This window comes from Bufo bufo, chromosome 8 (assembly GCF_905171765.1).
Source record: "Bufo bufo chromosome 8, aBufBuf1.1, whole genome shotgun sequence".
Lineage (NCBI taxonomy): Eukaryota > Metazoa > Chordata > Amphibia > Anura > Bufonidae > Bufo > Bufo bufo.
The window spans coordinates 38,738,562-38,754,565 of NC_053396.1; the positions used below are offsets into that span (position 1 = coordinate 38,738,562).

At 45.6% G+C, this 16,004-nt stretch overlaps 1 protein-coding gene across 3 annotated transcripts in view; it reads right to left on the reverse strand.

Annotated features, from left to right (window-relative positions):
• The window catches only part of RABGAP1 (RAB GTPase activating protein 1), a 194,981-nt gene that overhangs the window by 151,842 nt on the left and 27,135 nt on the right, over nucleotides 1-16,004 (reverse strand). For all 3 annotated transcript variants that reach the window (XM_040406072.1, XM_040406074.1, XM_040406073.1), the window contains exons 9-10: nucleotides 13,962-14,064; nucleotides 9,070-9,239 (exon numbers count right to left, since the gene is read on the reverse strand). In XM_040406072.1, the coding sequence (XP_040262006.1) occupies nucleotides 9,070-9,239; nucleotides 13,962-14,064 (273 nt within the window). The remainder of the gene's footprint in view (nucleotides 1-9,069; nucleotides 9,240-13,961; nucleotides 14,065-16,004) is intronic.

Sequence of the window (16,004 nt, forward strand, 5' to 3'; positions counted from 1 at the left end):
CTCCCAAAGGTGCTACTATGTGGGTATGGGAGATGGTTCAGTGCAATCAGATCCTGTTAGCTCAGACTTTCCATCTGGACTCAGGCCAGGGGACATGCATTAGGCGACTTGGCTTTATTGTTACGATCAAACTAAGGGCTCTTTCAGACGAGCGTGTACTGAGCGGAATCACGGTCCGTGTGTAGGAGGGATTTCCCATTATGGACATTGCTTGTTTTGCAGTAGCGCAAGGAATTATACCGATTTATAATGCTGTGTGTTTCTGCATGACCTCTCTTCTACGGAATTATACTGACATAACGTTGTCAGTATAATTCAGTAACTACAGGTCATGCAGAGACACACAGCATTATAAATCAGCATAATGCCATGCACTCCTAAGAAATGAGCAGTGTCCATAACAGGGAATCAAGCTTACACCTGGAGATTAATTTCCACAAATCTGAAACTAGCCTATTGTCCGTGTTTCATATTTCCCTGCTATCTTGACTTAGATTTCGAAGTGAAGCTGCATTTTGAGAACTAGTTTGATATTTCCCTGGTCTGGAAAATAACCTTAGCCTGGAGCCGTGATGAGCCCCTTTAGCAAATACAAGTCAAAGAAGTGCTTATTCGCCTCCCTTTCAAGGACAGGCGTATTATAGGTAATTTTTGTGGTATCCAGTAACTAGTAGAGAAAAAGATTTCAGTTATCTGCAGACTGTGACTGATCTTGGTCCTGTTGGTCACAGATCATATAGTTACGCATATTTAGCCTTTTATCTGTTTTAACAAAGTTCTTATTATTTAATGCCGAAAAATGTTACACATTGAAAGTGGTGACTAATCATGTTAGGTTACAGCCATCACTTAACTCTCATGTTGTCCCAAGGTCTGGAGATGATGGCGTTGTAATGTTACTTCTCCAAACAAAAAAGCAACTAGGACAGCATTCATCTATGTATATTTGAATACTTGAAGCTAAACACTGATCAAACTGCATCTTGCATAAACTTAAAAGGGCTGTCGGTTTCGGTCCGTATCCAATCTGCATTTTTTGCGGAATGGATGCAGACCGATTCACTTCAATGGGGCCACAAAAGATGCAGAGAGCACACCATGTGCTGTCCGTTCCGTAAAAAAAATATAAATAGAACGTGTCCTATTATTCTTGTCCTTTTTGCGATCAAGAATAAGCATTTCTGTCACAGGACAGAATGTTCTGATCAGAAAAGCATGTGGCCGGTATCCGTGTTTTACGTCATGTAAATGGACCCTTAGGCCTATTGCACACGAACGTGTGTGCTCTGTGGCCATATTGCGGATCCGCAATACACGGGCACCGTTCCATGTGTATTCTGCATCACGGATGCGGAACCATTCACTTCAATGGGTCCGCAAATACGAAGATGCGGAATGGAAGCACAGAACGGAACCCTACGGAAGCACTACGGAGTGCTTCCATGGGGTTTCGTCCCGTACTTCCGTTCCGCAAAAAGATAGAACTTGCCTCACTATTCTGGAGGGGACCTGAAACGGTTGGAATGGTAGACACGGCACTGGAACGGCTTGTCTGTGAACAGGTGGGTGTTTTTTTTTCTTAAGGTACATATTCTGGCCATTAAGGCTACTTTCAGACTTGCAGTTGCCTTTTCCGGCAGGCTGTTCCGGCGGGGGAACAGCCTGCTAGATCCGTGCTACCGCAAGTCAACCGTGCTGCCGGAAGTCCACTTCTGCCCATTCACTATAATAGGGGCGGGCCGCAGCATGGCAAACATGCGACATCCGGTGACACAGTGGACTTGCGGTAGCATGGATCTGGCAGGCTGTTCCCCCACTGGAATAGCCTGCCGGAAAAGGCTACCGCAAGTGTGAAAGTAGCCTAAGGGTCCATTCACACGTCCGCAAAATGGGTCAGCATCCGTTCACCAATTTTGCGAAACGGGTGCAGACCCACTCATTTTCAATGGGGCCGGAATGTGCTGTCCGCATTTGCGGATCCGCACTTCCGCATCCGTGCTTCAGTTTCCGCAAAAAAATAGAACATGTCCTATTCTGGTCTGCAATTGCGGACAAGATTAGGCATTTTCTATTATAGTGCTGGCGATGTGCGGTCCGCAAATTGCGGAATGCACATTGCCGGTGTCCGTGTTTTGCGGATCCGCAAAACACTTACAGACGTGTGAATGGACCCTAAAATTGGATATCCTCGAGCATTTCTTGGCTAAATAATCTGTAATATCACCCATTGCGAATGGTGGATCTTGTGTTACCTATATATAGGTGTTAGCTGTCATTTTAATCCTGCCTGTAATGATAATAATATTTTTTATATAGCGCTAACATATTCCGCAGCGCTTTACAATCAGAATCATATATTACATAGTAACAAACAAGTCAACAATGAAAACAAAAGGAATGAGGGTCCTGCTCATAGGAGCTTACAATCTACGAGGAGATAGGGGTGACAATAGGTAAAAAGTGCTGGTTGCAGAGTGCTATTGCATTTGTGTCTTTTTCTTTGTATATGTATTTCGCCATAGCGATGTGCACCTGCATATAGGGTTGTGCTGATTGAATCCCCCACATTTTTTCTTAATAGGTAAAAAGTGCTTGTTTTGTACAATGGTCTGACCATCTTAACACAAACTTTTAAAAAAGACTATAGGGTTCAGAGTCAAGTACTACAGAAAAGATTTTTGGAGAAAGGAGAATTGAAAGAACATAAAAGTTAAATATTGAGGAGAGTAGAGAATTAGGGGGGATAAAAGGAAAGAAAAAAAGATAGGGATTTTCGTTTTGCCTTTTTAACCCAATATAGTACAAATGCGGTTTTCATAAGGAATGCAATAAAAAAAAAAAAAAAAAACTGGTCCACACTGAAAAATGACCCCGTATTAGGGAAAGTAATACCGGTTCGTCCGGATATTATTTATAAGAAAGCTACGGACACGCCTGGTACAGAGCTCCATTCGGCCAATAGCGGAAAAGAAGAAGAGTATCAGTAGATTCACATGGTGCGATTTTTGTATAGCTTGTAAGAATAGAAGCACCGCGAATAGGTGCAAACACACTGAAGTTATAACATCAAAGGCTAATGGACAACAATTTAAGGTAAAAGGAGGCCTTTCTTGTGAAAATGAAGGGGTTATATACCTATTGGAGTGCCCGTGTGGCCTCCAGTATGTGGGGAGGACATTGAGAAAATTGAAGGTACGAGTCCAAGAGCACATAAGAAATATAAAAAAGGGCCTGGTCACACACAGCGTTTCGCTACACTTTAAACACCATGAAAAAAGCCAAAAGGGCTGAGATTTACGAGGATTGAATTGGTGAGAACTTATTGGTGAGGGGGAGATCCGGTAGCTCAAATAAACCGTAGGGAAGTAGAATGGATCTATAAATTGAATACTCTCCAGCCAAATGGATTGAATATAGAATGAGACCTGAAACTGTGCTTGACATGAATAGGTTTATCTTGTTATCCTTGTCGCATATATTGTGTAGTAATGGTGTATGCGAGAAGAACGCTGTGCCTCCTTACCTGTGGAAGAGAAATGGCAAGTTCACGGGAGTTCATTGAATGGAAACCAGGTCGATCATGGAAGCGCATTGAATGGAAATCTAGCTGAGGACTGTTTGCGATGGACTCGTTTGAAAATCTCGGATTGGCTGAGAAAAACATGTGACCATATTATGAATGAAAGGGGGGGAAGGGTTTGGTGTAGTAGGAGAGCGGTAGTGAGACAAGTGCTTGAAATATACAAAGGGAGAAAGATCCTAAAGAATGTATTTTATGTATAGGGATTTTTACATATGTGATTATTATATACTTGTACTATTGGATCTGGATTGTTTTATAAATATGTTGGTGGTTTTAAGTATAGCCTGGAGGGTGACGTGTTTCCTCTAGTGAGCTGGGGGAGGGTTTGGGTTTAAATAGACATGGCTCATTATAGCCTTAGATTTCGCCCCTGACGGAGCCTTGTGCGAGACCCGGGTTGGGCTGCGATACGAAGGAGAAAATATTGTATTTTAAGATATGCTATCAATAATAATAAAACCCTTATTTATTCAATTGCACTGAAGGCACTTCACTAGTGTGTGATTTTGCTGCTCTGCTGTATCAGTATCTTGTGTCGGAATACTGGGTTTACTGCATTAGGAGGATAGTGCTATTTGCACCAACTGAAGCAGCGCTGTCCCAAACTAACGCATTCATTTTATGAAACCTGTCCAAAAGGTAACCATATCGGGGCGTTATGAAGCACATACAAAAGTTGGGGCATCATCACCATTTTAAGGAGGTTCACTCTACTCACAATGGAGAGAAACAATTTACTCCACACTTTAGTCTTCTTTCTAAATTTCGCAAGCAAGGGGGATAGGTTTAACTCTTCAAAGTCTTTAGTCCTGGGTGAAATCTGTATTCCTAGATATTTAATATTGTTTACACAGGGGATATTATGAGCGTTGGCAACCTCAGATACCTCCTGGCCATCAATAGGCATTAGCGCTGATTTTTGCCAGTTAATATTAAGGCCCGACAGACTGCCAAACTTGTCCAACAGAGACATAGCTGCAGATAGGGAAGATGTCGTATCTCCCTAAAATAGAAGAGTGTCATCAGCGTATAGTGCAATTTTATTATTTATCAGCCCATATTGGAACCCCTTTATGTCTGGTAGGGATGTCCCGCTACCGATACCAGTATCGGGACCGATACCGGGCATTTGCACGAGTACATGTACTCGTGCAAATGTCCCCGATACCACTGCCGATACCTGTGCGCCGCTTCTATGTGTCCGTCCGCGGCCCCTGCATCTCGCACAGCTGATACAGCTTCAGAGGCAGCAGCAGGAAGTCTAATAGGAGCCTAGAGTGGAAGCTAGGCCCGCCCCTCCCCGCCCTCCAACCAATCAGAGGCAGCCAGCACTGACTCACAGCACAGGGAGCGTAGTGCAGAGACTCAGAGAATCGTCTGACAGTTTATTAGTTAAAGGGTTTCTATCACTTCGTTTCACCTATTTAGCTTTCAGACACTAGCGATCCGCTAGTGTCTGCTTTATCTAACCATCCTAATATAAGAGCTTATTGTCCTGCCGTTTAGCTAAAAAAAAGAACTTATATAGATATGCAAATGAGCCTCTAGGTGCTATGGGGGCGTGATTAGCACCTAGAGGCTCCGTCTACCTTAACAAACTGCCGCCGCCCAGCGCGTCCCTCCAGCCCGCCCATCTCCTCCGGAGTGCGATGCTCCTCGTATTCGGCGCATGCGCAGTAAATGTCTGATCGCTTCCCTGCTCAGACATCTCCACTGCGCCTGCGCCGATGACGTCATAGTGCTCCGAGGAACAGGCGCAGTGGAGATGTCTGAGCAGGGAAGCGGTCAGACATTCACTGCGCATACGCCGAATACAGACGCGCACAAGGAGCATCGCATTCCGGAGGAGATGGGCAGGCTGGAGGGACGTGCTGGGCGGCGGCAGTTTGTTAAGGTAGACGGAGCCTCTAGGTCAGTGATGGCTAACCTCCGGCACTCCAGCTGTGGTGAAACTACGACTCCCAGCATGCTCCATTCATTTCTATGGAGTTCTGAGAACAGCCAAGCAAGTGTACATCTTGGGAGTTGTAGTTTTACCACAGCTGGAGTGCCAGAGGTTAGCCATCACAGCTCTAGGTGCTAATGACGCCCCCATAGCACCTAGAGGCTCATTTGCATATCTATATAAGTTCTTTTTTTAGCTAAACGGCTGCCCAATAAACAGTTATATTAGGATGGTTAGATAAAGCAGACACTAGCGGATCGCTAGTGTCTGAAAGCTAAATAGGTGAAACGAAGTGATAGAAACCCTTTAAAAGAATCCAATGAGTCACAGACCGTGTCACCAAGTCCCCGCCAGGCTTCCTGCTCCGCGGCTCCCTGTAAGTCCGTCCGGGGGGGAAGGGGGGGCATTATTAGCATAGCATGTAGTGGAGCTGTGTGTGTACAGGGTGCATGTAGCAGAGCAGGAAGTCTGGGGTGACACAGTCTCTGACTCATTCGATTTGTTTTAACTAATAAACTCTCAGACGATTCTCTGAGTCCCTGCAATAACTATAATTACATCACAGTCTGCTCCACTGCATTCACTGCAGCAGAGCTGTGTTTGCCAGGAGCGAGTCCCTCTAAAAGTGATAGTGTCTGTCTTCTATGGCCCTGGTCCTTCCCTTCCTGCCTGCAAGCTGCACATTGATCTCTAAAAGCAGGCATTAGGGCAAGAAGAAATATACATTACTGTATGATGGCCACAAGACTATTATACTGAGGAGGGAAGGGCTTCAAAAATTGTTGTCCTGACTAATTACAGTAGCGTCTCCTTGTGGCCCCCATACAGTATAACGTCTCCTTGTGGCTGCCCCCATACAGTGTAACGTCTCCTTGTGGCTGCCCCATACAGTATAACGTCTCCTTGTGGCTGCCCCATACAGTATAACGTCTCCTTGTGGCTGCCCCATACAGTATAACGTCTCCTTGTGGCTGCCCCCATACAGTATAACGTCTCCTTGTGGCTGCCCCCATACAGTATAACGTCTCCTTGTGGCTGCCCCATACAGTATAACGTCTCCTTGTGGCTGCCCCATACAGTATAACGTCTCCTTGTGGCTGCCCCATACAGTATAACGTCTCCTTGTGGCTGCCCCATACAGTATAACGTCTCCTTGTGGCTGCCCCCATACAGTATAACGTCTCCTTGTGGCTGCCCCCATACAGTATAACGTCTCCTTGTGGCTGCCCCATACAGTATAACGTCTCCTTGTGGCTGCCCCATACAGTATAACGTCTCCTTGTGGCTGCCCCATACAGTATAACGTCTCCTTGTGGCTGCCCCCATACAGTATAACGTCTCCTTGTGGCCCCCCATACAGTATAACGTCTCCTTGTGGCCGCCCCATACATTATAACGTCTCCTTGTGGCTGCCCCCATACAGTATAACGTCTCCTTGTGGCTGCCCCATACAGTATAACGTCTCCTTGTGGCTGCCCCATACAGTATAACGTCTCCTTGTGGCTGCCCCCATACAGTATAACGTCTCCTTGTGGCTGCCCCCATACAGTATAACGTCTCCTTGTGGCTGCCCCATACAGTATAACGTCTCCTTGTGGCTGCCCCATACAGTATAACGTCTCCTTGTGGCTGCCCCCATACAGTATAACGTCTCCTTGTGGCCCCCCATACAGCATAATGTCTCCTTGTGGCTGCCCCCATACAGTATAATGTCTCCTTGTGGCTGCCCCAGTGCCCCATACAGTATGTTTCCTTGTGGCTGCCCCCATACAGTATAACGTCTCCTTGTGGCTGCCCCCATACAGTATAACGTCTCCTTGTGGCTGCCCCCATACAGTATAATGTCTCTTTGTGGCCCCCATACAGTATAATGTCTCTTTGTGGCCCCCATACAGTATAATGTCTCCTTGTGGCTGCCCCCATACAGTATAACGTCTCCTTGTGGCTGCCCCCATACAGTATAACGTCTCCTTGTGGCTGCCCCCATACAGTATAACGTCTCCTTGTGTCTGCCCCATACAGTATAACGTCTCCTTGTGGCTGCCCCCATACAGTATAACGTCTCCTTGTGGCTGCCCCCATACAGTGTAACGTCTCCTTGTGGCTGCCCCCATACAGTATAACGTCTCCTTGTGGCCGCCCCATACAGTATAACGTCTCCTTGTGGCTGCCCCCATACAGTATAACGTCTCCTTGTGGCCCCCCATACAGCATAACGTCTCCTTGTGGCCCCCCATACAGCATAATGTCTCCTTGTGGCTGCCCCCATACAGTATAACGTCTCCTTGTGGCTGCCCCCATACAGTATAACGTCTCCTTGTGGCTGCCCCCATACAGTATAACGTCTCCTTGTGGCTGCCCCCATACAGTATAACGTCTCCTTGTGGCTGCCCCCATACAGTATAATGTCTCCTTGTGGCTGCCCCCATACAGTATAATGTCTCCTTGTGGCTGCCCCCATACAGTATAACGTCTCCTTGTGGCTGCCCCCATACAGTATAACGTCTCCTTGTGGCCCCTATACAGTATAATATCTCCTTGTGGCTGCCCCCATACAGTATGTTTCCTTGTGGCTGCCCCCATACAGTATGTTTCCTTGTGGCTGCCCCCATACAGTATAACATCTCCTTGTGGCTGCCCCCATACAGTATAACGTCTCCTTGTGGCTGCCCCCATACAGTATGTTTCCTTGTGGCTGCCCCCATACAGTATAACATCTCCTTATGGCTGCCCCCATACAGTATAATGTCTCCTTGTGGCTGCCCCCATACAGTATAACGTCTCCTTGTGGCTGTCCCCATACCGTATAATATCTCCTTGTGGCTGCCCCATACAGTATAACGTCTCCTTGTGGCTGCCCCCATACAGTATAATGTCTCCTTGTGGCCGCCCCATACAGTATAACATCTCCTTGTGGCTGCCCCATACAGTATAATGTCTCCTTGGAATGTTATAGTTCTGTTTTAGGGCCTTTTGGTTGGTCAGTGTTTAGAAAATACATGTGTGTGTATTTTATTGTTAAAATTAGTATCGGTAATTGGTATCAGTGAGTACTTAAATAAAAGTATCGGTACTCGTACTCAGTCTTAAAAAAATGGTATCGGGACATCCCTAATGTCTGGGGACCTACGCACCACCGCCGCTAAAGGCTCAATGGCTATCGCAAAGAGGAGGGGGGATAGTGGGCAGCCCTGTCTGGTACCCCTAGCCAGCTGGATGTAGGTAGACACACTCCCGTTAGCCCTAATACGTGCTCTCGGATCAGAATATAGGACTTGCACCCATTTAATGAACCGTTGTCCTAAGCCCATACAACTCAACGTACCCCAGAGGTATCCCCATTCCACACTGTCAAAGGCCTTAGCCACATCAAGAGACAAAACGGCCCTATCCCCACAGTTATCTGCCGGGATTTGTAAACTAGTATATACTCTGCGAATGTTGATAGCTGTAGATTTTTGGGGCAATAGGTCGTTTTCTGATGACACATTACCTTTACGAATAAAACGTTTTCAACCAGAATGCTGGACATATAGAATACCTGTTTCAGTTTGAGGAAGAAGTTTTCTGTAGAACTCCTCTTGCTAAATGGCCAGTACAGGCGTTCGCTGGCTGAGCAGACTCGCACCTTTGTTTCTAATAGGAATCGCACAGGCTCCTGCACTTCTGTAATCACCAGGTCTACTGCGGTGGTCATAAAAAGCACCTTGTCTGTGGGAAAACACACAACAATTCAGAGAAAGTTTTCCACACTGAAATAAAAATACTGTACACCTACAAAGACAAGGGTACTTTCACACTAGCGCTATTCTTTTCCGGTATTGAAATCCAGTAAAGGGTCTCAATACCGGGAAAAAAAACGCATCAGTTTTGTCCTAATGCATTCTGAATGGAAAGCAATCCGTTCAGTATGCATCAGGATTCCGTTCCATCCCTTGTACTGTATTTGACTGGACAAAATACCGCAGCTTGCTGCTGTATTTTCTCCGGACAAAATCCCGGAACACTACTGCCCTTGCCGAATCCATAGAGATGTATTAATGCCGGAACCTGTACTAAGTGTTCCGGAAATTGCCGTGTTGCCGGATCCGGTTTTCCGGTCTGCGCCGTAATATAGGAGGAGCTAATTTTTCCCTTTGATCTTTAAAAAAAATGAAACACCAGATCCGTTATATCACCGGATCAGTCTAACAGATCCGGAAAAAAATGCTTTCCGTTTGCCGGATCCGGGAGGCAGTTCCGTTGCCGGAAAAGCCTGCCGGATCGGAACAACGCTAGTGTGAAAGTACCCCAATATTGGCAATTTCTTTAAAGTTAAAGGGATTTTCCCATTTAGTTGAATGATGCCCAAATGATGTTTGTCATGTACTGTTACTTTTTATAATGCAGTGTTATAAAGTTAGCCACTCACTTATCTCCCCATGAGCCTCCTTTTTTTATAAATCCGGTAGCATCCACCCTCAGCAATCCAGTAAAGGTGGTCGTGCATGCGCAGGATTGTTTAGTCTCCTGCTCTCTATTCAGAGACTGTCAGGGCTTTATTGGTGCCACTGGGCATGTGCAAGCACTGCTACTACATTCTCTACCCTGCTGCTTTTGACTGGGCAGTAGAAAGATTAAGGCTAGAGCTGCACAATGTGCAGTCAATGGTGGCGCACTGTGATGTGACAGTCGCACAGAAATCCAACTTTGATGGATTTTTTTAGACTGTTGTGTCGCAGGTCGCAGTGTGGCACCATTGAGTTTTATTACAAAAAATGTTGCAGTAATGTTCTGCGACACGTCGCCATGTAGTCCTAGCTTTGGGGGAGATTTATCATCTCCCTTGTGCCTGACAAGTGGCATTAAAAAGTTTCAAACTATGTGCTTGCGACTTTTTCTCACTTTTACGCCACCCTCGCCACTTTTGAGAAAGGAGACGTGGCAAGGGCCAGAAGGGGGTGTGGCTAGAAACCCCGACAAATTTATTTTCATTTATGCCAGTTTTCTGGCACAACTGAAGCTTGTTCGGACTGCAGAAGGATGCGTCCAATTTATTACAAGGCATGTGCCTCATCATACATTAGGCACATCCTCCAGCGGCGCAGAAAGCACCAATCTTCATAAATCTTCCCCTTAGTGCATGGGCGGACCGGCCATAGACCCTACAGGAAATTTCCTGGTGGGCCAACGCCCAGGGGGCCACCTGCCAGTTACACAAAGATCAGATGCTCTCAGAATAAGGCCTCATGCAAACAGTATTTTTTCACGATCCGCAAAACGGGGTTCCGTTGTTCCGTGATCCGTGTCCGTTTTTTTTCCCCGTGTGTTTCCCTTGATTTTTGGAGGATCAACAGACAAGAAAAGTGAAAAAAAAATCTAAGTCAAGTTTGCCTTGAAAAAAACGGACACGGATCACGGACGCGGATGACAATCTTGTGTGCCTCCGTGTTTTTTCACGGACCCATTGACTTGAATGGGACCGCGAACCGTTGTCCGTCAAAAAAATAGGACAGGTCATATTTTTATGACGGACTGGAAACACTAATCACGGACGGATGACAAACGGTGCATTTTCAGAGTTTTCAACGGACCCATTGAAAGTCAATGGGTCCGCAGAAAATCACGGAAAACGGAACAACGGACACACACAACGGTCGTGTGCATGAGGCCTTAATGTAGGAGGAGCATTATGCACTGGGCCAGCAGCCGTAAATGCCCTCCTGAATTCAACCAAATTGCCGTCCTCATGACACTAATACAGTTTCATACTTTGGTGTGGGTGGCAGCATTTCGTGCTGCCCTGCGCTATCTGGTTCTGCTGGGGCAGCATTTCGTGCTGCCCTGCGCTATCTGGTTCTGCTGGGGCAGCATTTCGTGCTGCCCTGCGTTATCTGGTTCTGCTGGGGCAGTATTTTGTGCTGAATTGCGATATTACTGGCCCCACCTACTTCTGTTGTCCTGCCTTCTATTAGCTTGTTTCCACTTAAAACATGGGGCCACTTTTATTTTTATTTTTTTCAGGGCCACTTTAAAGGCTATGTGCACCTGGTTCTGCTGGGGCAGCATTTCGTGCTGCCCTGCGCTATCTGGTTCTGCTGGGGCAGCATTTCGTGCTGCCCTGCGTTATCTGGTTCTGCTGGGGCAGTATTTTGTGCTGAATTGCGGTATTGCTGGCCCCACCTACTTCTGTTGTCCTGCCTTCTATTAGCTTGTTTCCACTTACAACATGGGGCCACTTTTATTTTTATTTTTTTCAGGGCCACTTTAAAAGGCTATGTGCACCTTTGAGGGCATTTTTTTATTTATTATTGCATTGTTCATTTTGAACTAGAAATAACTTTTTCGTTACTTCCATCTTCTCCTTTCACTTCCACATCTTGTATAGAATGTTGGGCAGTTAGTGGTTCAATGTAGAGGCACGCTCCCACCACTCCCCCGCCTCACATGAAAGATAACAGATCCTATCCCCCTGGCAGAATAGGTGGCAAGACATTTCCTCTTCTCCCTGGAATCATCCTAGCATACAGATTTTCCAGGCACGAGAAGATGTCTTTAGTGTTTTTAGAGTCAATTTTTTAATGATTGCATTTTACTCTTTTTTGGCTAAAAATCATTTTTTCAATTGGCCTTTATTAAAAATATTGAGTCGTTCTGTCACAAAGTGTTAACTGTTTGTCTAGCTGTATGACTGGTACTTTCACTTTGTGCCGGTCATCTAATAACCCTTATCTCTAAACTACTAAGAGGTCATAAACAATTATTTAAAGGGGTTATCCAACAGGGGCAACAGCTCTGCCCTCGTTGCACCTAGAAAGTAATTTACATAATATAAAAAGTTTATCTTTCAAGACCACTGGAAATCTGTACAATGAATGGGAAGTGATGTCAACCTGACTACAGAACGTCATCATACAAGTGTCTCTGCCCGATATAAAAGACTTGAAATGAAATTGTAATTTGACTTCTTATTGTGGTTTTACGCCATTAACACATACCATAACATGGGCCAACATATCCTTGTAATTAAAGGGGCTGTCCCATGACAAACACTATCCACAGGAGAGGGGGATAAGTATCTTACAAGTCGAGGGGGGGGTGTCTAGCCACTGAGGACCCCACCAATCACTGTGCTCCCCTACTTGAATGGGGCAGCGGTCATGAATGCGCACCACTGTTCCAAGTCAACTCTACAGGACGATCAACCCCCACCAATCAGATACTGCTGTCACCAATGCTGGGGATAAGTGTTTGTCATCACCCCTTGATGCTAACAGTAAGATACAGTATCATATACCCCAACAACAAAGAATTTAAATAGGCAGGTAATTAAGCCTTAATTGGGCCCAACACTAATAGATTCCCCAGTGATTTCAAACACAGACTTTGCTCCTTGATGCACATCACAACTGCAACCTCCAAATGTCACCCTGAAGATGAAACAGAAAGGGAACCACATTATTGGGTCTGACACCCAACACCCTTGCTGATAAGCCTTTTTTAGTAGTTCCAGCACTGGAGGCTGTCTCTGGAGCTACTCAGCTCCATGGTGTAGTGGACTGCGCTGGTTACCATTCACTTTGATAGGAGCAAGCCCGGAGAACCCTTTTAACAAGACTAAAGGGCTTTAAATAAAAAAAATAAAAAAAAAGGGCCAAACATTGACTTACAGGATCACTGCCTCACATCTGGTGGCATTAGAGGCAGAGCTCATTAAGAGCTGATTTCCACACCCTCGTCTCAGAATTCCAGAGGAGCATGTATGGCTTATAAGGCCTCTTTCACACGAGCATGACGGACTGGCTCCGGATGCGTTCAGTGAAACTCGCACCATTTTGCAAGCAAGTTCAGTCAGTTTTGTCTGAGATTGCGTTCAGTTGTTCGGTTTTTCCGCACGAGTGCAATGCGCTTTGATGTGTTTTTCACGCGCATGATGAAAAACTGAAGGTTTACAAACAACATCCCTTAGCAACCATCAGTGAAAAACGCATTTGAAATCCACCCTTGCTTCCGGATGCAATGCGTTTTTCACTGAGGCCCCATTCACTTCTATGGGGCCAGGGCTGCGTGAAAAACGAAGAATATAGTACATGCTGTGTTTTTCACGCAACGCAGAACTGATGCGTGAAAAAAAACGCTCATGTACACAGATTCATTGAAACGAATCGGTCAGGATTCAGTGCAGGTGCAATGCGTTCATGTCACGCGTTGCACCCACGCGGAAAACTTGCTTGTGTGAAAGGGGCCTAAGTCTTCTCACGCCATTTAAGGCGTTCTCTATAAGGAGATCTTGTATCTCCCATATGCCTGGAAAAAGCACATTTGTCAGCGAAAAAATATAATTCAATGCAGTTATTTGAAGCCAAATTTGCTGCTTCATCATGTCAGCCACTGATCTGAACAGCTTTTGCAGCCCGATAGTTTACGCTGTTACACAAGGATTTAGTATATTACCTTTTGGTGTCTCCTCATTTACAGCCTGGAAATGTGGGGATTTTGTGTTCCAGCTCCCAGTGATGATATAGGACTTTCCATCTGAGCTTTTACCCATGGACTCCTAAATGTCATGACAATATAATGAATAAAGAAAACGATTCTGAATTTGCATTTTAAGTTCGGTACACACCTTTGTTTTTGGTATTTTTATGCAATTTAAAAAAAAAAAAAAACTTAATGCAATGACTAAAGTGAATTTTTTCCCTGTCAAAAGTGTTTGTTTTTATCAAGTTAAAGGGCTTCTGTCACCCCACTAAAGTGATTTTATTTTATTTTTTTTGGGCTAGTTAAATTAGTTATATTGCGATATATGAAAATATAATGGTGTTACTTACTTTGAAACAGCAGTTTCTTCCAAAAACGAAGTTTTATAATATGTAAATTAGGTCTCTACCAGCAAGTAGGGCGGCTACTTGCTGGTAGCTGCTGCAGAAAACCGCCCCCTCGTCGTGTTGATTGACAGGGCCAGCCGTGATCTCCTCCTCCGGCCAGCCCTGTCGGCATTTTAAAAATCGCGCGCCTGTGTTCATTCTGCGCAGGCGCTCTGAGATGAGGAGGCTCGTCTCCTCAGAACTCCCTCAGTGCGCCTGCGCCGATGACATCACCGAAATAGAAGACGTCATCGGCGCAGGCGCACTGAGGAGACGAGCCTCCTCATCTCAGAGCGCCTGCGCCGAATGAACACAGGCGCGCGATTTTTAAAATGCCGACAGGGCTGGCCGGAGGAGGAGATCCCGGCTGGCCCTGTCAATCAACACGACGAGGGGGCGGTTTTCTGCAGCAGCTACCAGCAAGTAGCCGCCCTACTTGCTGGTAGAGACCTAATTTACATATTATAAAACTTCGTTTTTGGAAGAAACTGCTGGATCAAAGTAAGTAACACCATTATATTTTCATATATCGCAATATAACAAATTTAACTAGCCCAACAAAAAAAATAAAAAAATAAATCACTTTAGTGGGGTGACAGAAGCCCTTTAAATGCTGGAGTCTGCAGTTTTAATTCCTTCATTTCCAGAACCCATGGTATTTAGTTTGCAATCGGCTCCTAGTTTTAGATTTTTTTTCTCGTGGGTACATTGCTCCCTGTAATACATACTAGATGTCTGGTATGTGTGTTCAGCATGCTGATGCCTTCACTAGCTCTCTTGTATCAGTGCATCTTAAAGGGGTAATCCAGCTTTTCGATATTAATAAATCAGTATCAGATTGGTGGGGGTCTGATCAGCTATAGTGTCTACAACAGAGTGCTGCAGCTCAGTTCCCATTAAACTGTATGGGAGCCAAGTTGCAGTATGCTGGAACAGCTAATAAACAATGGATGGAGCCTTCTTCTTCCAGCTCCGGGAACAGAATACGTTCTGGCACACCTGGCTGCCAAAAACTCCTGATAGGAGAATATGCTGGGTGTTGGACCGTCAACAATTTGATATTAATGACCTACCTGGAGGATAGGCCATCAATATCAAAAAGCTGGAATACCCCTTAAATTCCTGGACCAATTTCCTCATTTACAGCTCATGAAGGATCTCCTCTCACGTGTGCTGGCAATCACTGATCCTGAGGAGTACACACTATTCCCTTCCCCTTAGGCCTCATGCACAACATCCGTGCAGCAGGCCGGACCCATTCAAGTTGAATGGGTCCGTTGTCTGTCCGCACTGCAAAAAAATATGACATGTCATATTTATTTGCGGTGCGGAACAACGGAAAGAAACACCACGGAAGCACTCCATAGTTCTTCCGGTGTTCCGTTCCGTGACTCCGTTCTGCATCTCCGGAATTGCGGACCCATTCAAGTGAATGGGTCCGCATCCGTGATGCACACGGCCGGCGGCCGCGGATTGCCGACCCGCCGTTTGCAAGCTGCAATATGGCCACGGCCGCGTGCATGAGGCTTTAAGGTTCACCATGGGTGCTTTGCTTTCTCACTACTCTTACACAGCCTATGTGATTCTCCTCCTTCAAACTGCCTTGTATGCAATTTCCTCTCTATCTATA